The following is a 27,606-nucleotide window of genomic DNA, read 5'->3' on the forward strand; positions in this document are numbered from 1 at the left end:
TGCACGGCCTCAATTCCACATTCAATTCCTGTTGGTGAGCCTGGGGTATCATCGTACACCAGTGTTTGCGGCCAGTGGGTACTGGAAGCACTAGAGGGTATAGTGAATACCACAAACTATGTTTTAACTTAACTGAACAGGGCATTTGTGAGGCCACACCTGAAGTACAATTTACAGTTTTGCTCTCTGTGCCTGAGCAAGGATAGATTTGCCTTGGAAAGAAGCCACTTAAAGTTCAGCTGCTTCCACCTCCTCTCCTCTTCCCTGTAGCCCTGTAAGTTTCTTCTCTTCAGATGATTATTTTTATAAAGCCACAATTGAATCTGCCTCCACCACACTCTTAGACAGTGCATCCCAGATACTAAACACTCGCTGTGAAAAAAAAAAGGTTTTCCTCATGTCACCCCTTTGTTTTTGCCATTCACCTTAAATCAGTGTCCTCTGGTCGTCAATCCCTCTGCCAATGGGAACAGTTTCTTCTCTCTCTATTCTGTCCAGACCCGTCATGATTTTCAACACTTGTGTCAAATTTCTCTCAACCTTCTATTAAGAACAAGTCCAACTTCTCCAATAATGGTTGTTGTTGTTGGGGGCCAATCATCTACAATCCCAGGACATCACTGCAAGAATTCCTCAGGGTAGCGTCCTAGGCCCAACCATCTCCAGCCGCTTCATCATAAGGTCAGAAGTGGGGATGTTCGCTGATGATTGTACAATGCACCATTCGCAACTCCTCAGATTATAAACCAGCCCAGTACCAATATGCAGTATGACCTGGATGACATTCAGGCTTGGGCTGATATGTGGCAAGTAACATTCACGTCACAAAGTGTAAGGCAATGACCATCTTCAACAAGAGAGAATCTAACCTCCCCTTGACATTCTTTTTTAAATTCAATTATGGGATGTGGGCATCGCTGGCTAGGCCAGCATTTATTGCCCATCCCTAATTGCCCTTGAGAAGGTGGTGGTGAGCTGTCTTCTTGAGCTGCTGCAGTCCATGTGTTGTAGGCACACCCACACAGTGCTGTTACGGAGGGAGTGCCAGGACTTTGACCCACCGACAATGAAGGAACGGCGATATATTTCCAAGTCAGAATGGTGAGTGGCTTGGAGGGGAACTTCCAGGCGGTGGTGTTCCCATGCGTCTGCTGCCCTTGATTTTCTAGATGGTAGCAGCCATGGATTTGGAAGGTGTTATCTAAGGGGCCTTGATGAGTTTCTGCAATGCATCTTGTAGATGGTACACACTGCTGCTACTGTACATTGGCGGTGGAGGGAGTGAATGTTTGTGGATGTGGTGCCCTATCAAGTGGGCTGCTTTTTCCTGGATGGTGTCAAGCTTCTTGAGCGTTGTTGGAGCTGCACTTGTCCAGGTGAGGGGAGAATATTCTATCACACTCCTGACTTGTGCCTTGTAGATAGTGGACAGGCTTTGGGGAGTCAGCAGTTGAGTTACTCGCTGCAGTGTTCCTAGCCTCTGACCTGCTCTTGTAGCCTTGGTATTAATATGGCTAGTCCAGTTCAGTTTCTGGTTAATGGTTACCATTGAGCTGAACTAGTCATATAAATACTGTGGCTACAAGACCAGGTCAGTGGCTGGGAATCCTGCAGTGAGTAACTCACCTCCTGGCTCCCCAAAGCCTGTCCACCTTCTACAAGATACAAGTCAGGAGTGTGACAGAATACTCTCCACTTGCCTGGATGAGTGCAGCTCCAACAACATTGAATAAGCTTGACATCATCCAGATCAAAACAGCCTGCTTGAATGGCACTCCATTAAACATTCACTCCGTCCACATTGACCCACAGTGGCAGCAGTGTGTACTATCCACAAGATGCATGGCAGCAACTTACCAAGGCCCATTCAATAGCACCTTTCAAATGCACGACCTCTACCACCTAGAAGGACAAGGGCATCAGATGAATGGGAACACCACCACCTGCAAGTTCCCCTCCAAGCCGCACACCATCTACACCTATCTCCGCTCCTTCATTGTCACGGGGTCAAAACCCTGGAACTCCCTTCCTAACAGCATTGTGGGTGTGCCTACACCACATGGACTGCTCATGAAGTCGGCTCACCACCAGCTTCTCAGGGGAAATTAGGGATGGGTAACAAATGTTGGCCTTGCCAGTTGTGGGATGACCGCATCCCATGAAAGAATTTTAAAAATCTATCTATGTAACTGAAGTCCCTCACAGGAACATAGGAACAGGAGTAGGCCATTCAGCCTTTCAAACATGCTCTGCCATTCAAAGAAATCATGGCTGATCATCTACCTTGACCTAAAGCCATTCTCATAAATCTTTTCTGCACCCTTTCTAATGCCTTCACATCCTTCCTAAAGTGCAGTGCCCAGAATTGGACACAATACTGTTGAGGCCAAACCAGTATTTTATACAGGTTTATTATTGCTTCCTGGCTCTTTTATTCTAAGCCCTTGTTTATAAAGTCCTTGATCCCATTTGTCATTTTAATCACTTTTTCAACCTGACCTGTCACCTTCAATGATTCGTGCACATGTATCTCCAGGTCTCTCTGTTCCTGCATGTCTTTTAGAATTGTGCCCTTTATTTTATATTACCTCTCCTTGTTTTTTCAAAATCTATCACTTCACACTTCTCTGCATTAAATTTCATCTGCCATCTGTCCTGCCAATATCACCAGCCTGCCTATGTCTTCTTCACAGTTCACAATACCTCCAAGATTTGTGTCATCTGCAAATCTTGAAATTGTGCCCTGGACACAGGTCATTAATATACGTCAAGAAAAGCAGTGGTCCTAGTACTGATCTCTAAGGAACTTGACTGTATACCTTCCTCCAGTCCAAAAAATAATTATTCACCACGACTCTGTTTCCTGTCACACAGCCAATTTTGTATCCGTGCTGTCACTGTCCTTTTAATTCCATGGGTTTCAACTTTTCAGCCAAGCCTTTAATGTAGCACTTTATCGAGTGCCCTTCAAAAGACTTTGTTCACACATCAACTGCATTTCTATCATCACCCGTCTCTGTTATCTCCTCACCCCATTGAAATTGGCCTTCCTCCAATTAAGTATTTTTACTTAAGTATTATTCCTTATCCTTTCCCATGGTTAATTCAAACCTTTTGATATTATGATTACTGTTGCCTGAATGTTCCCCTACTGACACCTGACCCACCTTATTCCCCGCAACCAAATCCAGCAATGCTTCCATCTTTGTTTGGCTAGAAACATACTAATAAAGACATTTTTCCTGAACATACTTCAGAAACTCTTTCTCCTTTCTACCTTTTACACAATTACTATTCCAACCTTTATCAGCATGATTAAGTCACCATTATCAAATAATTGGCAAAAGAAGTAAAAGTGATGTGAGGAAAATTTTTTTCACCCAGAGGGTGGTTGGAGTCTGGAACAAAATTCCTGACAGAGTGGTGGAGGGAGGCTCAATTGAGGTCTTTAAAAAGGAATTTGATTGCTATCTGAAGAGAAAGAATGTACAAGGTTACGGGGATAAGGCAGGGGAATGGGACTAGGTTGAATGCTCTCTCAGAGAGCCAGTGCAGACTCGATGGGCCGAATGGGCTCCTTCTGTACTGTAAACATTCTGTGATCATTAATCTATAGCTTTTGCACCTCTTTGTAACTTCCTTGTAAATTTGCTCTTCTATATCATTCCCACTGATTGGTAACTTATAGAATACACCCAATGGTATAGCGGTATCTCAATGTTTCTTAACTCTAACCGAACAGATTCTGTCCTTAACCCCTCTAGGATATCCTCCCCCTCTCCAGCACTATAATATTCTCATTAATCAATATTGCTACCCCTCCTCCTTTCTTCTCTAACTTGCCTGAACGACTTGTATCCAGGCATATGTAGTACCCAGTTCTGCCCATCTTTGATCTGGACGCATGTTACCACCACAACACTTTTCCATGTGGTTACATGCACTGTAAACCTAACCTAGACCTTGTTGCACTCCCTCTTATTCATATGTTCTTATGTTTAGTTATCATGAAATCATTATAATTAACCATTTATTTTTTCCTGCCACTTTAAATAGTTAACTTGTTAAACTGTTGATGACACTTATCAGCCTTAGTACAGTGGCTAACGCTCTTGTCTCTGAGTCACAAAATCGTTGTTCCAGGACTTGAACATAATAATCTCTGCAGACACTCTAGTGCAGTGCTGAGGGAGTGCTGGACTGTTGGAGGTGCCGTCTTTCAGGTGTTAAACAGAGACCGCATCAGCCTGCAGGGGTGGATGTAAAAATCCCATGGCACTATTGAGAAGAAGAGCAGGGGAGTTCTCCCCAGTGTCCTGGTCAAGATTTATCCCTCAATCAACATCTCAGAAACAGATAATTTGGCTATTACCAGATTTTGAGCTTGCTGTGCGCAAATTGACTGTGGTTTCCTACATTACAACAGTGACTGCTGTTCAATAGTATTTTATTGATTATAAAGTGCTTTGAAATGTTTGTTCGTTGTGTAAAATTCAATATAAATCAGTACCTTTCATTCGTAAAAAAATGAGCCCACATTAACAATCTGCCTAGCAACAATCCTCCAATCATAATTAAAGAAGCTTTCAGACCTGGGAATATTGACAGAGGGGTTAGCCAATGGGAGGAGAGAGTGGGCGGGACCGTGGCACGAGGATATCTTGTGATGCTGCGTCATGTGACTGAGCTGTCAATCAGAACGGTGCCCGGGAGGCGAGGGAACTCCTGAATGGCGAGGATGTCCCTGTTGCTGTTCTCCGTGCGGCTCTTTCTCGGGCTACAGTCCGTACTCAGCCTGGGACTCGGAGGTGAGACGCCGTAGGAGAGGTTGGCAGGTTGCGGAAGCGACAGAGCAATGGGGTAGAGAGAGGCAGAGATGGGGAGTAGAGGGAGGCAGAGAGGGGGAGTAGAGGGAGGCAGAGAGGGGGAGTAGAGGGAGGCAGAGAGGGGGAGTAGAGGGAGGCAGAGAGGGGGAGTAGAGGGAGGCAGAGAGGGGGAGTAGAGGGAGGCAGAGAGGGGGAGTAGAGGGAGGCAGAGAGGGGGTGTAGAGGGAGGCAGAGAGGGGGTGTAGAGGGAGGCAGAGAGGGGGTGTAGAGGGAGGCAGAGAGGGGGTGTAGAGGGAGGCAGAGAGGGGGTGTAGAGGGAGGCAGAGAGGGGGTGTAGAGGGAGGCAGAGAGGGGGTGTAGAGGGAGGCAGAGAGGGGGTGTAGAGGGAGGCAGAGAGGGGGTGTAGAGGGAGGCAGAGAGGGGGTGTAGAGGGAGGCAGAGAGGGGGTGTAGAGGGAGGCAGAGAGGGGGTGTAGAGGGAGGCAGAGAGGGGGTGTAGAGGGAGGCAGAGAGGGGGTGTAGAGGGAGGCAGAGAGGGGGTGTAGAGGGAGGCAGAGAGGGGGTGTAGAGAGAGGGTCGGGGAGGGGAGGGAGGCAGAGAGGGGGAGTAGAGGGAGGCAGAGAGGGGGAGTAGAGGGAGGGTCGGGGAGGGGGAGTAGAGGGAGGGTCGGGGAGGGGGAGTAGAGGGAGGGTCGGGGAGGGGGAGTAGAGGGAGGGTCGGGGAGGGGGAGTAGAGGGAGGGTCGGGGAGGGGGAGTAGAGGGAGGGTCGGGGAGGGGGAGTAGAGGGAGGGTCGGGGAGGGGGAGTAGAGGGAGGGTCGGGGAGGGGGAGTAGAGGGAGGGTCGGGGAGGGGGAGTAGAGGGAGGGTCGGGGAGGGGGAGTAGAGGGAGGGTCGGGGAGGGGGAGTAGAGGGAGGGTCGGGGAGGGGGAGTAGAGGGAGGGTCGGGGAGGGGGAGTAGAGGGAGGGTCGGGGAGGGGGAGTAGAGGGAGGGTCGGGGAGGGGGAGTAGAGGGAGGGTCGGGGAGGGGGAGTAGAGGGAGGGTCGGGGAGGGGGAGTAGAGGGAGGGTCGGGGAGGGGGAGTAGAGGGAGGGTCGGGGAGGGGAGTAGAGGGAGGGTCGGGGAGGGGGAGTAGAGGGAGGGTCGGGGAGGGGGAGTAGAGGGAGGGTCGGGGAGGGGGAGTAGAGGGAGGGTCGGGGAGGGGGAGTAGAGGGAGGGTCGGGGAGGGGGAGTAGAGGGAGGGTCGGGGAGGGGGAGTAGAGGGAGGGTCGGGGAGGGGGAGTAGAGGGAGGGTCGGGGAGGGGGAGTAGAGGGAGGGTCGGGGAGGGGGAGTAGAGGGAGGGTCGGGGAGGGGGAGTAGAGGGAGGGTCGGGGAGGGGGAGTAGAGGGAGGGTCGGGGAGGGGGAGTAGAGGGAGGGTCGGGGAGGGGGAGTAGAGGGAGGGTCGGGGAGGGGGAGTAGAGGGAGGGGGGGAGGCAGAGGCAGAGGGAGGGTCGGGGAGGGGAGGGAGGCAGAGGGAGGGTCGGGGAGGGGAGGGAGGCAGAGAGGGGGCGCAGAGGGAGGCACGGGGAGGGAGGCAGGAGGAAGGGAGGGTCGGGGAGGGAGGCGGGAGGAAGGGAGGGAGGGAGGGGAGGCGGGAGGAAGGGAGGGAGGGAGGGGAGGCGGGAGGGAGGGAGGGGAGGCGGGAGGAAGGGAGGGAGGGAGGGGAGGCGGGAGGAAGGGAGGGAGGGAGGGGAGGCGGGAGGGAGGGAGGGAGGGGAGGCGGGAGGGAGGGAGGGAGGGGAGGCGGGAGGGAGGGAGGGAGGGAGGGGAGGCGGGAGGAAGGGAGGGAGGGAGGGGAGGCGGGAGGAAGGGAGGGAGGGAAGGCGGGAGGAAGGGAGGGAGGGAGGGGAGGCGGGAGGAAGGGAGGGAGGGAGGGGAGGCGGGAGGAAGGGAGGGAGGGAGGGGAGGCGGGAGGAAGGGAGGGAGGGAGGGGAGGCGGGAGGGAGGGAGGGAGGGAGGGAGGGAGGGGAGGCGGGAGGGAGGGAGGGAGGGAGGGGAGGCGGGAGGGAGGGAGGGAGGGAGGGGAGGCGGGAGGGAGGGAGGGAGGGAGGGGAGGCGGGAGGGAGGGAGGGAGGGGAGGCGGGAGGGAGGGAGGGAGGGAGGGGAGGCGGGAGGAAGGGAGGGAGGGAGGGGAGGCGGGAGGAAGGGAGGGAGGGAGGGGAGGCGGGAGGGAGGGGAGGCGGGAGGGAGGGGAGTCGGGGGGGAGGGGAGTCGGGGGGGAGGGGAGTCGGGGGGGAGGGGAGTCGGGGGGGAGGGGAGTCGGGGGGGAGGGGAGTCGGGGGGGAGGGGAGTCGGGGGGGAGGGGAGTCGGGGGGGAGGGGAGTCGGGGGGGAGGGGAGTCGGGGGGGAGGGGAGTCGGGGGGGAGGGGAGTCGGGGGGGAGGGGAGTCGGGGGGGAGGGAGGGGAGTCGGGGGGAGGGAGGGGAGGCGGGGGGGAGGGAGGGGAGGCGGGGGGGAGGCAGGAGGGAGGGAGGGAGGGAGGGGAGGCAGGAGGGAGGGAGGGAGGGGAGGCAGGAGGGAGGCAGAAGGGAGGGGAGGGAGGCAGAAGGGAGGGGAGGGAGGGGAGGCAGGAGGGAGGGAGGGAGGGGAAGGGGCGCCTGGCAGAGGGAAGGAGGGGGGAGGGGACGTGGTGGTCAGGGAGGAGGGGGGGAAGAGCTCGGGTCGGGTGGGGGGTGGCGGTGTTGGAGTGATGGGGGGGTTGGATTGATGGGGGTGGATGTCACGTGGGGTTGGGGGGCCTGGGGGGGGGGTTCGGGGAGAGGCGGAGGGGGGGGTTCGGGGAGAGGCGGAGGGGGGGGTTCGGGGAGAGGCGGAGGGGGGGGTTCGGGGAGAGGCGGAGGGGGGGGTTCGGGGAGAGGCGGAGGGGGGGGTTCGGGGAGAGGCGGAGGGGGGGGTTCGGGGAGAGGCGGAGGGGGGGGTTCGGGGAGAGGCGGAGGGGGGGGTTCGGGGAGAGGCGGAGGGGGGGGTTCGGGGAGAGGCGGAGGGGGGGGTTCGGGGAGAGGCGGAGGGGGGGGTTCGGGGAGAGGCGGATGGGGGGGGTTCGGGGAGAGGCGGATGGGGGGGCTTCGGGGAGAGGCGGAGGGGGGGGTTCGGGGAGAGGCGGAGGGGGGGGTTCTGGGAGAGGCGGAGGGGGGGGTTCGGGGAGAGGCGGAGGGGGGGGTTCGGGGAGAGGCGGAGGGGGGGGTTCGGGGAGAGGCGGAGGGGGGATTCGGGGAGAGGCGGAGGGGGGGTTTCGGGGAGAGGCGGAGGGGGGGTTTCGGGGAGAGGCGGAGGGGGGGTTTCGGGGAGAGGCGGAGGGGGGGTTTCGGGGAGAGGCGGAGGGGGGGTTTCGGGGAGAGGCGGAGGGGGGGTTCGGGGAGAGGCGGAGGGGGGGTTCGGGGAGAGGCGGAGGGGGGTTTCAGGGAGAGGGGTGTTGGGGAGGCTGGGCAGGGGTTCGGGGAGATGTGCAGGGGGGTGTTGGGGAGGGTGGGTGGAAGGTACAGAAGTGGGGTACAGCGATGGGGAGTAAAGAGCGTTGGGGGCGGTGGGGGGGCGGAGGAGAGGGGCAGACAGGAGGGGGACTGGGAGCTCCAGCTGATGGTAAATGCTGAGCTGCTCAAATCCCAAAGGGGAGACTTGAAACCGCTGCCACAACTAGTTTTGCAACTTCATTTCAAGATGCACGTCCCCCACCTCCCCCCTGCCCTTAAAACACTCCTTCAAAACCACCTCATTGACCCAGTGATAAAAACAAAAAGCTAAAAGCTACTGCGGATGCTGGAAATCCAAAACAAGAACAGAATTACCTGGAAAAACTCAGCAGGTTTGGCATCACCACACCCTCAACTTCTCTCTCCCCCCGCCCCACCACCTTAAACCAGCTTATATTTCACCTTTCTCCTAACTATGCTTCAGTTCTGCCGAAGGGTCGTGAAGACTCGAAACGTTAACTGATTTCTTCTCCACCGATGCTGCCAGACCTGCTGAGTTTTTCCAGGTAATTCTGTTTTTGTCATTGACCCAGTGTTTGCTGATCTGCCCAATATCTCATTTTGTGGCCCTGGTGTCACCGCTTTGAAGTTATTGTCAGGCTCCTCATGTGAACCCCGATTTGAACCAACAGTGTAGCAGCCCATTAAACCCCCCACTGTATTCCTCCCAACTTGCAGGTCGGAACATGTGGCTGATCAAGGAGAAAGTGCTGCAATCCCGGGAGCAGAGGGTCCAGAAGCACCTGGTGGAGAAGTGGAAAACCTTTGCAGCTGTTGGCAGCGTTAAATGGACCGAGCCCGAGGAGGGGCACTTCCCACAGCCACTTGACCACTTCAACAGAAGGAACAATGGCACTTTCAAGCAGGTCAGTGCATCCACAGTGTTATATTTCTCTCTTTTCCCCGCGCTCTCTCCCCCCACCCTGCCCGCCACCCACTCCCCACTCACCTTTGGTTGTTGGTCTACTCTGAATTACAGAGAATGATGTGGAATTATTCAGCCCAACAACTCTGAAGGTGTTTATGCTTCACTTGGGAGCTACCCCCGCCCATCTGACCCTATCTCCATGTCCTTTTCCTTCCTCCTTCGTGTTTATCTAACTTTCCTTCAAATATAATTAAACTATTAGCCTCAGCTACTCCTTAGGGTCAGAAATTCCACATTCTAGCTGTGCTCTGGCAGTTTCTCCTGAATTCCCTGTTGGGATTATCAGTGAAACTTTTATGTTTATGGCTCTTCCACCACCCCCCCCCCCCTCCCCCACCCTCACCACGCACTTCCTCCCCAACCACCCCCACCCCACCCCCCCAAAGTTTTGGTGTGCCCTACAATTGGAAGTATCTCTCCACCTACCCTATCAAACCTTTTCAGAAGTTCAAAGGTTCTAGGGAAGAGCGCTCAATTTCGGTGCCCTCCTTATAAATCGTTTTTGCACCTTCTCCATTGCCTGAATGGCCATTGAGGGTATTGAGCGCTATTGGGGGAGGGGGGGGGGTGCTTTGTGTGTTACGTGTGCTTCAACCAACGTCCCTTGTGTTTGCTCTGCAGAGATACTGGGTGAACGCTGAGCTGTGGGAGAAACAGCAGGGTCCCGTGTTCCTGTATATTGGTGGAGAGAGCGTTCTGACATCATACTCTGTACTGGCAGGTATTATGTGGCTGCAGGGGCAGACTGGGTTTGTGAAAGGGACATCCGTGTTGGGATTTCCACATTAATGCCCTGAATAGGTCTCCCCACTTCCTTTCCCGGATGTAGGTTTTTTTTTTAATGCAACCCCATCAAGTCACAGTCATTGCGGCACAGAATTGAGTCCTTGCTGGAATGAGACGAGGTGTCGGTGGTCCACTTTATTCATAGGGGGTTGGTATTCTGAAAAGGAATCTGCAAATATTAAGCCTCCCTCCCCAACATCCAAAACATCCTTCGATGTTGACACATTCTCCGACATCCCCCAATGAGTTGACTGAAACTCCCGGGGAAACACTCTTTTGAATATTGGTACACTGACCCTTGCCCCCAGCTACTAACACTGCCGGGGATCTGGGTAGCCAATTTGTACACAGCTCGATTTCTCAAATGGCACTCTGACGATTAGCAGGTAATCTCTTTTGCTAATGTTATTTGAGGGATTGGCCAGCAAAGTGGAGGGAACTCACTTGCTGCTCTTCCAGTTGTGCCGTAGGATCTTTTACGTCCCACCTGGGAGGTTAGTCGTGGTTCGGTTTATTCTTTCATTCTAAAGATGGCTTTTTTATTCATGGGAAGTAGGGGTCATTAGTACAATCAACATTTATTGCCCATCCCTAATTGCCTTTATGAAAATAGCAGAGAGCCATTGCCCTTGAATACAACTGAGTTCCTTTGCTAGGCAATTTCAGAGGGCAGTTAAGAATTAGCCACATTTTTGTGGGTCTGGAGTCGCATATAGGCCAGACATATACATGACCTCGGTTTGGATTACGCCGGGGCCACTCGGCTCCTGACCTCTTGGTTCAAACATGGCCAAAAGAGTTGAACTCCTGAGGTGAGTGGCTGCCCTTGACATCAAGGCAGCATTTGACTGAGTGTGGCATCAAGGAGCCCGAGTAAAACTGGAGTCAATGGGAACCGGGGGGGGAAACTCTTCACTGGTTGAAGTTATACCTAGCACAAAGGAAAGTGGTTGTTGGTCAGTCATCTCAGTCCCAGGACATCACTGCAGAAGTTCCTCAGGGTAGTGTCCTCAGCCCAACCACCTTCAGCTGCTTAAAGGAAGACAGATGAGGATGGAGGATGAGATTAAAGGAAATTAATGAACTGTTTGGGCTTATAACAACAATCTAGCAGTTTCATGGTCACCGTTACACATGCAAACTTTTAATGTCCCAAATTTACTTCATCAGATTTAAATACCCCAACTACCATGCTGGGATTTGAACTCTTGTCTCCCGATCATCAGTCTTGCCTTTGGACTACCAGCCCAGTTACATAACCATTGTGCTACCGCACCCGCAACAGTGCAGCACTCCCTCAGTATTGCTCGGGGTACTCAAGTCTCCGGAGTGGGACTTGGGAATGAGTAACCCCTGTCCTTAATTGGGCAATGAGGACCAATGTGTTCTCCCACACTGCAACCCCCTTGCAGCCGGTCACTGTACAACCTGGGAAAACACCCGACGGTGGGTCAGTTTTCAACTCCTGCAGCTCCTCGGTGAATTTGTTTATTTTAGCACAGACACTCTGACCCTAAGCCAGGCAAATTGAAGAAATAGCAAACCTTGAATTTCTATAACACCTTCCATGACCTCGTGGCGAAGGTTCGATTCCCCTCCCGCCATGTGCCGCCCATCGGTGGCTCGCTCTCGGAGTGGGGGGGTCGTTGTCCATCGCAGGGTGGTCCAGCTTTGGGTTGATGCGCCCGGTCGGGGGTGGAGGAGGTTTTTGGCATTCGCTGTTCCTCAAGTCAGTATTTGGTATCTTGCAGCAATTTGCCTCTTGCTGTGCTTCTGTTTCTGCAGGCGAACATGTGGACCTAGCACGGAAGTACAGAGCCCTGCTGGTGTCTCTAGAGCACCGGTATTACGGAGCAAGCATTAATCCCGATGGGCTGACCAATCAGAACATCCAGTATCTGTCCAGCCAGCAAGCGTGAGTCAGATTCTTAATTGAGTAGTGATTTTGGACCTGACTGGTGTGTTCTCTACTGCTCCTTACTGCCTTCTCACTTTGTTGCTCCTGTTTGTTTCTCCTTCTAACTCCTTCCATGCTCCAAATTTTCCATCTTACTTGTGCTTCCTTGCATCTTCTACTCACCCACTCCACCCCCCCCAATCCCCAGGGTCCTGCCAGAACTGAAGGTTTTATTCTTTCATGGGATATGAGCATCATTGTCAAGGCCAGCATTTATTTATTTGAGAAGGTGGTGGGTAAGCTGCCTTCTTGAACCGCTGCAGTCCATGTGGTGTAGGTACACCCACAGTGCTATCAGGGAGGGAGTCCCAGGATTTTGACCCAGCGACAGTGAAGGAACGGCGATATATATTTCCAAGTCAGGATGGTGAGTGGCTTGGAGGGGAACTTCCAGGTGGTGGTGTTCCCATGCATCTGCTGCCCTTGTCCTTCTGGATGGTAGAGGTCGAGGGTTTGGAAGGTGCTGTTGAATGATCCTTGGTGAGTTGCTGCAGTGCATCCTGTAGATGGTACACACTGCTGCCACTGTGCGTCGGTGGTGGAGGGAGTGAATGTTTAAGGTGGTGGATGGGGTGCTAATCAAGCGGCTGCTTTGTCCTGGATGGCGTTGAGCTTCTTGAGTGTTGTTGGAGCTGCACTCATCCAGGCAAGTGGAGAGCATTCCATCATGTGCCTGACTTGTCCCTTGTAGACGATGGGTAAGCTTTGGGGAGTGAGGAGGTGAGTTACTCGCTGCAGAGTTCCTAGCCTCTGACTGGCTCTTGTAGCCAAAGTTTTTATATGGCTGGTCCAGTTCAGTTTCTGGTCAATGATAACCCCTTAATATGTTGATGGTGGATTCAGCGAAAGTGATGAATGTTAAGGGGAGCTGGTTAGATTCTCTCTTGTAGGAGATGGTCATTGCCCGGCACTTGTGGAAAGTAACATTGGTGCCACATTATCAGCCCAAGGTAGGAAAGGCTCAGCTTGTAGCTGCAAAACGGCAGTGAACCCTGTGGCTGCCTTACTTGAGCCAGTGTTCGAGTGGCTAACGTTCCTATTTCTGGTCTCATTTGGTATGGCAGCAGTGGGGAAACGTCACTGTCAGCCAATGAGTTTCAGGGATGGTGAGACTTACAGGACTCGCAGCAAACAAAACATTTACCCAGCAAACAGTCTACTTAAACAGTGCACCACAGCAAACAGTCTACAGAGTCTATTTAAAAAGTAGCTCTATGAGCTACTGTACAGCAAATTGAACTTGACCAAAACTGCAGAAACCTCTCCTGATAAAAGCAGACTTATTTCTCCAACACTCCTCATCTACTTTGGTCTTCTCTTCCTCTCACGGGGTCCAAACCTGGTGCCAACTAATTACTTGCTGATTTCGTTTTCCTGTTCCAGCCCTACAACTCTCTGCAAACTCGGCGTTCCTCCAACTCTGACCTTTTCCACATCCCCCGCTTTCTTCGCTCCACAATCGGTGGCCGTGCCTTCAGCTGCCTGGTCCCTCCCTAAACCTCTCCGCCTCTCTCTCTCTCCTCCTTTACAAAGCTCCTTCAAACCCAACTCTCTCACCTCTCCTAATGGCTCCTTATGTGGCTCAGTGTTGATTTTTGTCTGATAACATTCCTGTGATGCAGCTTGGGATGCTTTGCTATGTTAAAGGTGCTATATAAATGCAGGTGGTTGTTTGCAATCTTGGCGATACTTTGTGTTTTGTGTGGACTTTGGTTCTTCACCTTTGACCCCTCTTGGTTATCCGGGTGGCCCCTAACTCTGTGTGCTTCTCTGGATAGGCTAGCTGACCTAGCGACGTTCCATGAGTTCATTAACCAACAGTACAACCTGACCAGAAACAACCGCTGGATTTGCTTTGGGGGCTCTTACCCAGGCTCCCTCTCTGCGTGGTTCCGACTGAAGGTAAGGAAGGGTCAGCTTGTGGCCACGGTCCGGCAGTGACTCCGCGGCTGCCTGACTTGAGCCGGTGCTTGGACAGTTACCGTTTCTATTTCTGGCCTTGTTTAGGGAAATATAGGGATGTCTGTTGACATCCTAGTTAGCCAATGAGTTGGAGGGAGGGTGGGAATTACAGGGCTCACAGCAAGCAAAGTCTTTACTCAGCCAACAGTCTATTAAATCAGTACATTCCAACAAACAGTCTACAGAGTCTATTTTAAAATAGCCTCCATGAGCTACAGCAAACGAAACTTGTGACTGAAACTGCAACAAAATATCTTGATAAAACCAGGTTTATTACTCCAAAATCAAGTGAGTGGAAGATAGTTACATAATCTCCCCTAGATATTCAGCATTACTATCGCTGAATCCCCCCACCATCAACATCCTGGCACAAATCAGGAGTGTGGTGGAATACAGTGCACTTGCCTGGATGAGTGCAGCTCCAACAATACACAAGCTGTACACCATCCAGGCAAAGTAACCCATTCAATTGGCACCCCATCTCCCACGTTAAACTTTCACCCCCTCCACCGACGCACAGTGGCAGCAGTGTGTACCATCTACAAGATGCACTGCAGCAACTCACCAAGGCTCTTTCGACAGCACCTTCCAAACCCATGACCACGACCATCGAGAAGGACAAGGGCAGCAGGTGCTTGGGAATGCCATCACCTGGAAGTTCTCCTCCAAACCACTCACCATCCTGACTTGGAAATATATCGCCGTTCCTTCACTGTCGCTGGGTCAAAATCCTGGAACTTCCTCCCTAACAGCGCTGTGGGTGTACCTACACCACAGGGACTGCAGCGGGTCAAGAAGGCAGCTCACCACCACCTTCTCAAGGGCAATGGGAGATTGGCAATAAATGATGGCCCAGCATAATGAATAAAGAAAGTATATAAATTATGTGAGTAACATGGATTCCAATCACTTAACAGCTGGGGTAAAGTACTGGATGATATCAGTGAGAGTCTGGGCCTTTGGGTGAGAAGGAAATCTTGAGGGGAGGCTTGACTGTTCTGAAGGAACCTGGGCCAAGTTCTGAAATATACCTGTCTCTGACGATTTGTCTTTTCCAATAGTTCCCTCACTTGGTTTTTGCTGCTGTTGCCTCATCTGCCCCTGTCCAGGCCCAGCTGGATTTCACCGGTTACAACAAGGTAAGATTCCCTTTCTGTGCCGTGGCTCCTTCGCCCACTCACCTTCCAGAATCTGCAATATATGTCGGCTATTGAACTGACAGGGTCTGCACCTCACTCCGAATGAGGTGGGTTAAATACAGAGTAAAGCTCCCTCTACACTGTCCCCATCAAACACTCCCAGGACAGGTACAGCACAGGGTTAGATACAGAGCAAAGCTCATTCTACACTGTACCCATCAAACACTCCCAGGACAGGTACAGCACAGGGTTAGATACAGAGTAAAGCTCCCTCTACACTGTCCCCATCAAACACTCCCAGGACAGGTACAACACAGGGTTAGATACAGAGTAAAGCTCCCTCCACACTGTCCCCATCAAACACTCCCAGGACAGGTACAGCACAGGGTTAGACACAGAGTAAAGCTCCCTCTACACTGTCCCCATCAAACACTCCCAGGACAGGTACAGCACGGGGTTAGATACAGAGTAAAGCTCCCTCTACACTGTCCCCATCAAACACTCCCAGGACAGGTGATGTTAATAAGAGATTGAAGGTCAGTGATAGGGGTCAGTGGTCATTCCTGTGTGCGGGTTGGGGGAGGTGGTGGTCATTCCTGGGGGAGGGGTAAGGGAGTAACTCATTCTCTCTCTCTCCATTTGGTATTTAAATGTTTTCTGTCCTACAGGTAGTGTCCAGGAGCCTGTCGAACCCAGTTGTTGGAGGATCCCCAAAGGTATGAATAATTTCAGAATGAGCAACAGGCAGCCCCTTCTGACCCTCTCCCCCTCCCACACCACAACCACCACCACCACCCTCTCCTCTTCTTCCCCCCACCCACCACCACCACCACCACCCTCTCCTCTCCTCCTCTCCCACCACCACCATCATCTCCTCTCCCCCTCTCCCTCCACCCACCACCACCATCATCTCCTCTCCTCTCCTCCTCACCCTCCATCCACCACCCTGTCCTCTCCTCTCCTCCTCTCCCTCCATCCACCACCCTCTCCTCTCCTCCTCACCCTCCACCCGCCACCACCACCCTCTCCTCTCCTCTCCTCCTCACCCTCCACCACCCACCACCACCCTCTCCTCCTCTCCCTCCACCCACCACCCTCTCCTCTCCTCCTCTCCCTCCATCCACCCACCACCACCACCCTCTCCTCTACTCCTCTCCCTCCATCCACCACCACCCTCTCTTCTCCTCTCCCTCCACCCACCACCACCATCCTCTCCTCTCCTCCTCTCCCTCCACCCACCACCACCACCACCACCCTCGCTCACCATGTGAGCGCAGTGTGGGATTGGAACCCACCCCCCCCAGGGCCCATCATGACTGTCTCAGGACTACACTAGGAGTGGTGCACAGCAAATCCAGCGAGTGGCCCAGGTAAGGTGGAAACTCCACTTCCTCTGGGTCCAGAACGATCGTCCTTTCCCCTGTGACCCTCCCAACAAAAAAAACCCCACCGGCTTCATCCTGAACATTTTTGGTGTCAGAGGCTGGAGCCCGATTGGATTCTGCAGCAAATCCAGTTGCAACCATTTCTGATCCTCCAACATTAAAAAGCTGTCACCATCTCCATGTCCAGGGGTGATTTGGGGTCTAGTCGAAGCTCATTGACCCTCCCCATTGTAGGAGAGGCAACGAGCGGCTGGAGGGGGGGCGGGCGAGCGGCTGGAGGGGGGGCGGGCGAGCGGCTGGAGGGGGGGCGGGCGAGCGGCTGGAGGGGGGGCGGGCGAGCGGCTGGAGGGGGGGCGGGCGAGCGGCTGGAGGGGGGGCGGGCGAGCGGCTGGAGGGGGGGCGGGCGAGCGGCTGGAGGGGGGGCGGGCGAGCGGCTGGAGGGGGGGCGGGCGAGCGGCTGGAGGGGGGCGGGCGAGCGGCTGGAGGGGGGGGCGGGCGAGCGGCTGGAGGGGGGGCGGGCGAGCGGCTGGAGGGGGGGGCGGGCGAGCGGCTGGAGGGGGGGCGGGCGAGCGGCTGGAGGGGGGCGGGCGAGCGGCTGGAGCGGGGCAGCTTCTCCATTCAGGCTTCTCCGTGAGGGAAGGATTTAGGCCGAAGCCTTGCTGACTTTTCTCTCCCCCCCCTACCCGCACCCCCAGTGCCGGGCCGCCGTGGCCCAGGCCTTCTCCACATTGGACAGGATCCTCGCGCGAGGCAACACCTCCGGACTGGAGGCAGACTTCCGGTCGTGCCAGAAGCTGAACGGGAACGACGACCGCGGGGAGTTTGCCGGCAACCTGGCCGACATCGTCATGGGGACCGTCCAGTACAACGAGGAGGAGGCCGGCTGCAACATCGCCAACCTGTGCCAGGTCATGACCGATGAAAACCTGGGCTCCGCCTACCAGAGGCTGACTGTCCTCAACAAGGTAACCGAGCGGTGGGGGAGGGGGCAGTGAATCAATGGAGGGGGGGCAGTGAAGGGGGGGCGGTGGTGATGATGTGACGGTGTGAAGGGGTGGTGGTCGGGGTGGGTGAGGAAAGGTGGGTGGGGGCAGGCAGGTGGCAAGGGGTGTCGGGGGGAAAGAAGATGGAGAGGGGTTGGGGGCAGCATTGGGGTGTCAGGAGGGATGCGGAGAGGAGATACCCGATAGTGTGATACCCGAGGGCTGTTTGATCCTGGTTCACTTCTGGTATCTCTGATGGCAAAACAGGACCAAGTGTCTCCTCATGGGGTGGAGGTAGAGGAGGACCCCCCCCCCCCCCCCCTCTCCTGACCATAGGGACTGAGGCCAATTGGAACCCCTCCCACTGCCCCCCCCCCCCCCCCCAGCCCACAGTAGAACCCAAGGCCATATGGCCCACAGCGTCTGACGCGTTGACCTCTGGTTCAGGCTGTAGCTCTAACCTATTACACTCAGGGCTGCTGGAGTGGCTGGGGGTTGGCGGGTTGGCGTGTTGGCTGGTGGGTTGGCGGGTTGTCTGGCGGGTTGTCTGGCGGGTTGTCTGGCGGGTTGTCTGGCGGGTTGTCTGGCGGGTTGTCTGGCGGGTTGTCTGGCGGGTTGTCTGGCGGGTTGTCTGGCGGGTTGTCTGGCGGGTTGTCTGGCGGGTTGTCTGGCGGGTTGTCTGGCGGGTTGTCTGGCGGGTTGTCTGGCGGGTTGTCTGGCGGGTTGTCTGGCGGGTTGTCTGGCGGGTTGTCTGGCGGGTTGTCTGGCGGGTTGTCTGGCGGGTTGTCTGGCGGGTTGTCTGGCGGGTTGTCTGGCGGGTTGTCTGGCGGGTTGTCTGGCGGGTTGTCTGGCGGGTTGTCTGGCGGGTTGTCTGGCGGGTTGTCTGGCGGGTTGTCTGGCGGGTTGTCTGGCGGGTTGTCTGGCGGGTTGTCTGGCGGGTTGTCTGGCGGGTTGTCTGGCGGGTTGTCTGGCGGGTTGTCTGGCGGGTTGTCTGGCGGGTTGTCTGGCGGGTTGTCTGGCGGGTTGTCTGGCGGGTTGTCTGGCGGGTTGTCTGGCGGGTTGTCTGGCGGGTTGTCTGGCGGGTTGTCTGGGCGGTTGAGTGGGGGGTGGGTGAAGGTCTAGCTTTTCTGTGGCACCTCCTAGCCCGAGGTGACTTTGGCTTTTCTCTTTTCAGAACTACATGGACAGAATGGGGTTGCAATGCGTGGACAACTCTTACCAGAACTCCCTGCAGAAACTCATGAGCACCGAGGTGGAACCGTTTGGAGTGGGAGAACGTCAGTGGTATTACCAGACCTGTACCGAGTTTGGTTACTGTGAGTTCTGCCTGGTTCACGGTCTCAGGATGCCCGATGCACTTTATTTTTAAAGTGTAGCCACTGTTGTAATGTAGGAAATGCAGCAGCCAATTTGCGCACAGCAAGCTGCCACAAACAGCAATGAGATAAGTGACTTAGACAATTCTTTTTTTAAGTAATACTGGTTGACTGGGACACCGTGGAGAGCTGTTCTTTGAAATAGTGCCATGGGATTGGTCAGGTCCACTGACAACTCAAACGGAGCCTCAGCTTAATGTCCCACTGTCCCCTCCAAAGGTTGGCACCTCTGACAGTGTGGCGCTCCCTCGGTACTGCACCGGGAGTGGATTTTGTGCTGAAGTGAAACTTGAACCCACAACCTTCAGACTCGGAGGAGAGAGTTTTTTTCTTCTTTTTCGTGGGAGGTGGGCTTCGCCGGGCAAGGCCAGCCCTAATTGCCCTTGCTCGGCCATTTCGGGGTTGCGGGGGGGGGGGGCAGTTAAGAGTCAACCCCATGGCTGTGGGTCTGGAGTCACATGTAGGCCAGACCAGGGTCAGGACGGCAGATTTCCCTCCCTAAAGGGACATTAGTGAACCAGATGGGTTTGTACAACAATCGATGATAGTTTCATGGTCACCATTACTTTATATTAGCCTGGGCCTTTGGGTTACTAGTCCAGTGGCATTACCACTACATCACTGTCCCTCCTACCCACTGAGCCATAGCTAACGTGGGGTGAGGAGGGGGGAGAGAGTCCTTCCCCCTAACGCGGCCGCTCCAGACTGTCCAGCGGGCTAAACTTCCCCCTCTTGCTCCCCCAGACCAGACATGTGAGGATGAAGGCTGCCCGCTCTCCCGCTGGCTGACGCTGCGATCTCAGGTGGACCCCTGTGCCCTGGTGTTTGGCATTGACCCGGGCAAGGTGCAGAGTGCCGTCGATTTCACCAACGACTACTACGGAGCCAATCACCCTGCGTCGAGTCGCATCATCTTTGTCAACGGTGAGCAGCAGATCGGGACGGGGCTGAGCTGATGTCAGCGCGGGTGGGGTTCATGACCCCGGTTGAGGGAGGTCAGGGGTTAAAGGGTGATGCTGGTATGGGAGGGGATTGTGAGCCAGGTCCCTTCAATTTTTTTTTCTTACGCACGTTTGTTTGTTTGAAATTGTGGTACCTTCAAATTTTGTTGCATGTTCTCCGAAAGGGTGCATCGTGTGAGTGACCACTCGCAATCTACAGGAAACATCGATCATAACCCCAACTGGTTCAGGGAAGGGCTCTGAAGAAGAGTCACACGGACTCGAAACGATATCTCGGTTTCTCCCTCCACAGATGCTGCCGGACCTGCTGAGTTTTTCCAGCATTTTCTGTTTTTATTTCAGATTTCCAGCACCTGCAGTATTTTGATTTTACCGATGATTAAGGGAAGGGATGGGAGGGCCAGTAAAAAACATTGGGCAACCTGATATTCAAAACATGAGAAGGCAGCAGGTCAACCAGCACCTTGTTACAGGGAAATTTAATCCAGGTTAATACTTATTCACCACCTGACTCCCCAAAGCCTGTCCACCATCTACAAGGCACAGGTCAGGAGTGTGATGGAATACTCTCCATTTGCCTGGATGAGTGCAGCTCCCACAACACTCAAGGAGCCCGACACCATCCAGGGCAAAACGGCCCATCCACCACCTTCAACATTTACTCGCTCCACTGCCGATGTACAGTAGCAGCAGTGTGTGTACCATCTACAAGATGCACTGCAGGAATTCACCTTAGACAGCACCATCCAAACCTGTGGCCACTACCATCTAGAAGGACAAGGGCAGCAGATACATGGGAACACCACCACCTGGAAATTCCCCTCCAAGTCACTCACCATCCCGACTTGGAAATATATCGGCCGTTCCTTCACTGTCGCTGGGTCAAAATCCTGGAACTCCCTCCCTAACAGCGCTGTGGGTGTACCTACACCACAGGGACTGCAGCGATTCAAGGAGGCAGTGCACCAGCACCTCGAGGGCAATTAGGGATGGGCAATAAATGCTGGCCAAGCCAGTGATGTTCACATCCCATGAAAGAATAAGAAAAGGACATTTCAAGTGCCGATACTTTGTCAGAGCTGCCTATTAAAGAGGAACGGAGATTTTAATGGGTGGAAAGACTTGTATTTATATAGCAACTTCCATGACCTCAGGACATCACAATGTGCTTTACAGCCAATGGATTACTATTGTCATGTCTGAAGCCTAGCAGCCAATTTGTGCACAGCAAGCTCCCAATACAACATTGTGATAGTGAACAGATAATTGTTTCCTTGTGATTGTTGGTTGTTATGTAATATTGGTCGGGATAATTAAGGTTCAAACAGAGTGGAAAGGACAGGATGAAAAGTTACCATTAATGAGAGGGAGTTTAATGGTTGCTCCATAGAACACGGGCGATGTAAAAGACATGTTTGAACCGGTAACACTCGGTGAAGTGTCAATGTTAATATTTGCCACCCCAGGGACTGGTGAATGGTTGAGGACACAGAATCTTTCAGCACAGAGTGAAGGGATTCGGCCCATTATGTCTATTCTGGCCCTTTAAGAGAGAAATCCAATTAGCCCTGTAACTCTTCAAATTTCTTTTCCTTTTTAGTTACTGATCCAATTCCCTTTTGTGTTCATTGAATTTGCTTCCACTGCCCTTTCAGGCAGTGCATTCCAAATGAGTGTAACTCAGTGCGAAGAATATTCCTCCTCGTCTCATCTCTCTGGTTCTTCTCCAATTGTGCCTTGGCCAATCAGGGCCAAGCTGCCTGGTTTAAATTTCAAACAATGCTTGGCTGTTAACTGTCAGTCACCTTCACTAGTGCACTGTCCATGGCAACGCCACTTGCTAACCAATCAGCACTCTCTTCACATACAGTATAAATTGTTGTTTGGTATTCTTGTGTCCTGATGAGTGCAAGACAAAGCTTCGACATGTCTCTTTTTCAGCAGTTTTCCGATTGTCTTAACTTTATGTCCCATTGCTACTGACCTCCCTCCCCAGTGGAAACAGATTCTCCTTATTAACTCTATGAGCAACTCTTGAACCACTCACTAAGGCTTTTTCGGCAGCACCTCCCGACCCGCAACGTCTGCCCAGACGAGGGCAGCAGACGCCTGGGGGGCAACATCACCTCCGAATCCCGCTCGTCGCCCCAGCTTGAGGCATATCGGCCGTTACCTTCATCGCTGGGTCAAAATCCTGGAACCCCAACTCCCCCCCTTCACCCGTGGGCTGAAGCGGTTTAGGGTGGTTTACCACCACTTCCTGGGGATGGGTAATAAATGCCAGCCTTGCCAGTGATGCTCACGTCCTGAGAATGAATGAATGTTTAAAAAGGAATGAATATTCCTGCACTCTGGTCCTTAACCTGGTGTGTTGCTGGCACCATGTGGTCGAGCTGAGTAATGCAACAGGTTAATGCTGAGGAAAACGATGATCAATAGTGTTTGACTGGGCATGTGTTGCTGGCCCAGGAAACTGCTGCGTTCTGAAATTCTGGGAAGCCGGGGAATGCAGCTGGAGATATTTAGGGCAGGACAAGGGGAGGGGAAGTTAGGCTGGAGTTGAGAAGGCAGTGTGTAGAAATATAATGCAGAAACAGGCCATTTGGCCCAACCAGTCAGTGTTAGCATTTACCCTCCACAAATAGTTCTAGTCACATTTATTCACCCTATTCCCATATTCCTCTGTCCACCAACATTTTAATATTGAATTTTGAAAGCTGCAGAGACTCTTACGACAGGACTTCCTGTCGTAAACCTTTCCATCTCTCTCCTCTTATAAGGTGCTGCTTAAAACAAAACTTTCGGCCACCTCTCCTAACATCTCCTTAAGTGGCTCCTTGTCAAATTTTATCTGTCTGCGCTCCTGTGGGGCATTTTTACCATGTTAAAGGTGCTAATTGGGTGTGGGGGAAAAAGCAAAGCTAGCGGCCATTGACATAAGATGGTCGCCGAGAAATCACTCCCGCCTCCTGACTGAAATCCAAGCCGCCCGCCTACTCTCGGGCATTCAGTGGGTGCCTGGGTGGAGTTCTCGGTGCGCCAGCCATGGTTCAGTGGGGAGCCCTCTTGCCCGAGTCACGCGGTTCTGCATTCAAGCCCCATTTCAGAGACTTGAGCACAAAAACCTAGGCTCTCGCTGCAGTGCAGCACTGAGGGAGCGCTGCACTGTTGGAGGTGCCGTCATTCGGATCAGACGTTAAATTGGGACCCAGTCTGCTCTCACAATTAGATGTAAGAGATTCTATGGCATCTCCCCCTGTGTCCTCCTGAGGCCTGATTCTGCAGACTGAGTCACTTTCCTATAAATTTGCCTTGTTTTTTTTCCCCCCCCCACCCCCTTTATTCTTTCATGGAATGTGGGCATCTCTGGCAAGGCCGGCATTTGTTGCCCATCCCTAACTGAGTGGCTCGCTCGGCCATTTCAGAGTCAACCACGCAGCTGTTGGTCTGGAGTTACGTGTAGACCAGACCAGATAAGGACAGCAGATTTCCCTCCTTAAAGGGGCATGAGCGAACCAGGTAGAGTTTTTACAACAATCGATGACAATTGTCATGGTTACCGTCACTGAGACTAGCTTAATATTCAAGATTTATTTATTTTAATTGTAATTCCAACAGCTGCTGTGGTGGGATTTGAGCCCGTGTCCCCAGAGCATTAGCCTGGGCCTCTGGGTTACTAGCCCAGTGACATTATCACCATCTCCCCCTGTGATTGGCTGTCCCTTGTAGTCTGGCCTCGGGTACACGCTCATTATAAGACCCTAACCGTTCTAGTTTGTCTCAGTCTGCCTTACCCAGGAGTGCTGAGGTCCATTAAAGTCCCCAGGGCTGAGATTAGCCAACTCGACATAGACAGGTGCTGGAAACTCACTCTTAACAGAACCCCTCCCCCAACTTTGGCGTTCACTATGTTTTACTCTTATTGAAAATTCTGTATTTAAGCATGACTTGGCAGGGGGGGGGTGAAGGGTGGCATCAAGTGCTGAGTGTTGGCCGCTGCTCCTCAGTTAAATTTGTTTTGGGATCTCTTTGTGAAGGTGACATCGACCCATGGCATGCACTCAGCGTGCTGAAGAACCAGTCCAGATCGGAGGTGGCGGTATTCATCAACGGCACTGCGCACTGTGCCAACATGAACCCTGTGCAGGAGGGAGACCCGCCCCCTCTCCGACAGGCCAGACAGGTGAGACCCGATCCTTCCAGCTGCCCACCGCAAACCCTCCGTCTGCGTCTGGGAGTGGGTGGGGGTGGGGGGCGTTGTACAATGTCCTCCCAGCAGATTAAACTCGAGCGCAATGCGAGATCCTCAGTAACTTCTCCAGTGCCTCTGTAATTCTCCAAGCCCCGAGCATGAGCCTTGTCGATAGCAGCACACAGGTGGGAGCCACGGCCAAGGGTCGGACCTTTTGACTGTTTGAACCTTATCCGAGCCGGTGGGTTAAATAGACACGATTCCTGCTAATGAATTTGGACTCACTCCCTCACTCTGGCACGGGGGGCCATGGCACACCCTCCCTCTAGATTAGAGAGACTCTAGGGTGGGCAATACAGAGGCTAATTCAAACCTGGATAGAGCGGGGTCTTTTACTGATGCACGCTGAGACAGTGTAGAGGGAGCTTTACTCTGTATCTAACCCCGTGCTGTACCTGTCCTGGGAGTGTTTGATGGGGACAGTGTAGAGGGAGCTTTACTCTGTATCTAACCCCGTGCGGTACTTGCCCTGGGAGTGTTTGATGGGGACAGTGTAGAGGGAGCTTTACTCTGTATCTCACCCCGTGCTGTACCTGTCCTGGGAGTGTTTGATGGGGACAGTGTAGAGGGAGCTTTACTCTGTATCTAACCCCGTACTGTACCTGCCCTGGGAGTGTTTGATGGGGACAGTGTAGAGGGAGCTTTACTCTGTATCTAACCCCGTGCTGTACCTGCCCTGGGAGTGTTTGATGGGGACAGTGTAGAGGGAGCTTTACTCTGTACCTAACCCCCGTGCTGTACCTGCCCTGGGAGTGTTTGATGGATGAACTGTGAAGTGTCCCGTTCCTCAGCCCAAACTCTCAATACAAGAAGAAAGTCTCTTTCTTTAATAAAAGAATCGCTTTGGGAAAGGGAGCCCTCGGGTGTTGCTGCTTGAAGAATTGATATTTGGAAGTGATTATTGAATGAGTTTAACTCCTTCCATCTCTCTCTTACAGAAGGTTGATGATCAGATCGGAGCCTGGTTGGCCAAGAAACACCTGTATCCATGGTAACCTTGGCCCAGAACTCTAGTTGCGGGAAGAGGGCACCTTATTCTCAATGACTGACGGGCGTGCAGGGATTTCCGGTTTTGGGAAAGGTTTGCCCCCATTGATCCCGCCATTGAGGAGAATCTCCTGAATCTTTCCCTCTTTTACTCATTGTCTTTTCCCTCCCCCTCCCTCTCTGTCTACCTCTCCTTCTGTCTCTGTCCCTCCCCCTCTCCCCTCGCTGCTTTTCTGTGCCTTGGAGGAGTCCGGGGAGGATTTCCTAAGTACGCCTTGGGAGGGGTTTAAATATCCCACCTTTTACGTGCACTCATGTTCCCTGTGGCCTGGGTGTGGCCCCCCCTCCACACAAGACCTGCAGCTGGGCCTGGGGAGGGTGGTGCTGTTCTCTGTGCTCGGACGTGTTCTTCCGTCACTGTCGCCCTGACTGCCTGTGGCCCTCGCCAAGATGGAGGCAAAGTGGAGCCTGTCTTCCCTTTGCTTGTCCCAGGAGTGTCGAACCAGCCTTCTCCACCCACGTGAGGGCTGGGAGAGAACGAGATCACCCACCCCAGTCCTCCCCTTATGGAAGACTTTGGAGTTTTAATTTAGGGGAGGGAGGTGGCCTTTTAGATAGATTCCTCATAAGGTTCCTTCCTCTTAACCGAGGGTTGGGAGCAATGCTGTGCCCAGTTGCTTCTGCAGTAAGCAACTTTGCGATTTAGGTTTCACTGCTAACTGTGGGGTGCCACTCGATAAGGCCCCAATCCTTTCCAAGGTGACTCTCCACTTCCTCAGCAGAGGGCCCTGGATCTGTCTCTCATCTTGCTGGTGTCTGCCTTCAGAGCCGTTGGACTCTTGTTGGGATCAGCTGCCTCTTCCATCATTCTAGACTTGCACGTGGAGGAATTACGTCCCCTATCGACACCGGGCGATGCTGTTGGTTCCCTTGCCTAGCTTAGCCGGTCAGCCGAGGAGAGGTACCAGGATATGCTTGCTGGCGTGTGCATTACCTGGGTGCGTGATGGTATAAGTGAGACCTGTGGGGGAGACCAATGAGCCTTCCCCATATTGGAAACTGGAGTTTGCAGCTGACAACTTGAGGTACTTGCTCTGTCACAGAAATCCCCCAAATACCCCAACAGATTAACTCGCAAGTAACTGTGAAGCACACCTGAAGATGAGATCGATCCCAGGTGGCAGACACCGATCACAAGCCTCCACAGTTGCTACTTTTAAAAATGCTTTTTACTGGATTCTATTTTTTACAAAAATCGGCCTGAGTTTTTCACAATTCTGATTTTAAATTATGGGAAACTATTTTTCAATGGTTAAAATTATATTGTTTGAAATCTTGGTGTAATTAATCATTGGTATTTTAATAAATTGCCTCATTGAAGGAATTTTTTTCTGAGCCTTATTATTTCTTATGATATGGCAGGTGATATGTGCCAAGCAGATCAAATCCACAAGGGAACCTTGGCCACACTATCACAACGGTTTTGCAATTTGTATTTATTATGAGAAGATTGTGCACTGAATTCAGAAGTAAGGAGTCCACCGACACCTTTAGAGATTTAAAAAATTAAATTAAAACATTTATTAACAACAGAAACAAATAAAACACACACACAAGATTGCAATTACACGGTTACTTAATATTATAACGATTACCAAAATTCCTAGTTAATCTGATTCCCAAGTACATCCCCCCCCTTGAAGGCAACAGTCCAAAATAGATTCTAAATTTATAACAATTCAGCAAGGTTACCACCAGCACCCACTCGACAGTGGAACTCCAAAGGCTTTTAACACAACTTTGGTGACTGGAACAGCAGACTGCTGCAAAGTGGTTGGAGGCTTTTTCCCAAGTCTGTTTCACACGGTGTACCTTTCAGATATTGCACAACCACACCTCATACAGCCTTCCGTCGTCCTTTAAATATATTTTCTCCCTCTTTAATCAAAAAATCCCCATTGTTCCCACATGTCTCTGGAATTAACTTTTCCCATAATATCAAAACTTTTTATGTTGTCATGATGGTCAGCACTTTTGGGATAAACCCGTATAATGACCTGCCTTATTTGTCTTGTTAATTGTAAACATCCTACCACGTCTCTTTGAAACTCAAACACCTCTCCACTTATCTTAAAATGCAAATTTCATACACAAATAACCCACAATAATATTATGAAAAATATGATAGTTTTGTAACATTCTGCAATTTGTTTTCAGATAGGGTTTCACTTCTGAAGGTGTGATTTAACACCAGGTCATGATGCTGAGGGACTTGCTCGTGAGACCTTGATTCCATTCCCTGTCTTCATTCACTCTATTTTATTTCCCATTCCTGATGAGAATATGGTGTAAGGGAGGGTTTTCAGTCTGGCAGACACTCTCACCTGGATGGTTCCCGTGTCTGAAACAGTTTAGCTTGTCAGCTCTGTTGAGTCATTAGAAATTGAAGGCACTTAAAGGAAATAAAGGCAGATGAAAATGTTTTGGATCAGTCTGTGACAGTGAAAGTTGACATACATTTTCCTATAAGAAATGCAGATATAAATTGTTTACAAAT

At 52.8% G+C, this 27,606-nt stretch overlaps 1 protein-coding gene across 1 annotated transcript; it reads left to right on the forward strand.

Moving 5' to 3' along the window:
- The first annotated feature begins 4,655 nt into the window (after nt 1–4,655).
- prss16 (serine protease 16) lies at nt 4,656–26,433 on the forward strand. Its single transcript, XM_078533281.1, has 12 exons — nt 4,656–4,808; nt 9,011–9,198; nt 9,882–9,981; nt 11,832–11,961; nt 13,782–13,905; nt 15,027–15,104; nt 15,773–15,820; nt 17,185–17,454; nt 18,647–18,788; nt 19,593–19,772; nt 23,848–23,993; nt 25,001–26,433. Exons 1-12 carry the CDS (start codon nt 4,730–4,732, stop codon nt 25,055–25,057), a joined length of 1,542 nt encoding a protein of 513 aa, XP_078389407.1. The 5' UTR covers nt 4,656–4,729; the 3' UTR covers nt 25,058–26,433.
- Nucleotides 26,434–27,606: the final 1,173 nt, after the last annotated feature.

The sequence above is a fragment of the Cetorhinus maximus genome, chromosome 32 (assembly GCF_964194155.1).
Source record: "Cetorhinus maximus chromosome 32, sCetMax3.hap1.1, whole genome shotgun sequence".
Lineage (NCBI taxonomy): Eukaryota > Metazoa > Chordata > Chondrichthyes > Lamniformes > Cetorhinidae > Cetorhinus > Cetorhinus maximus.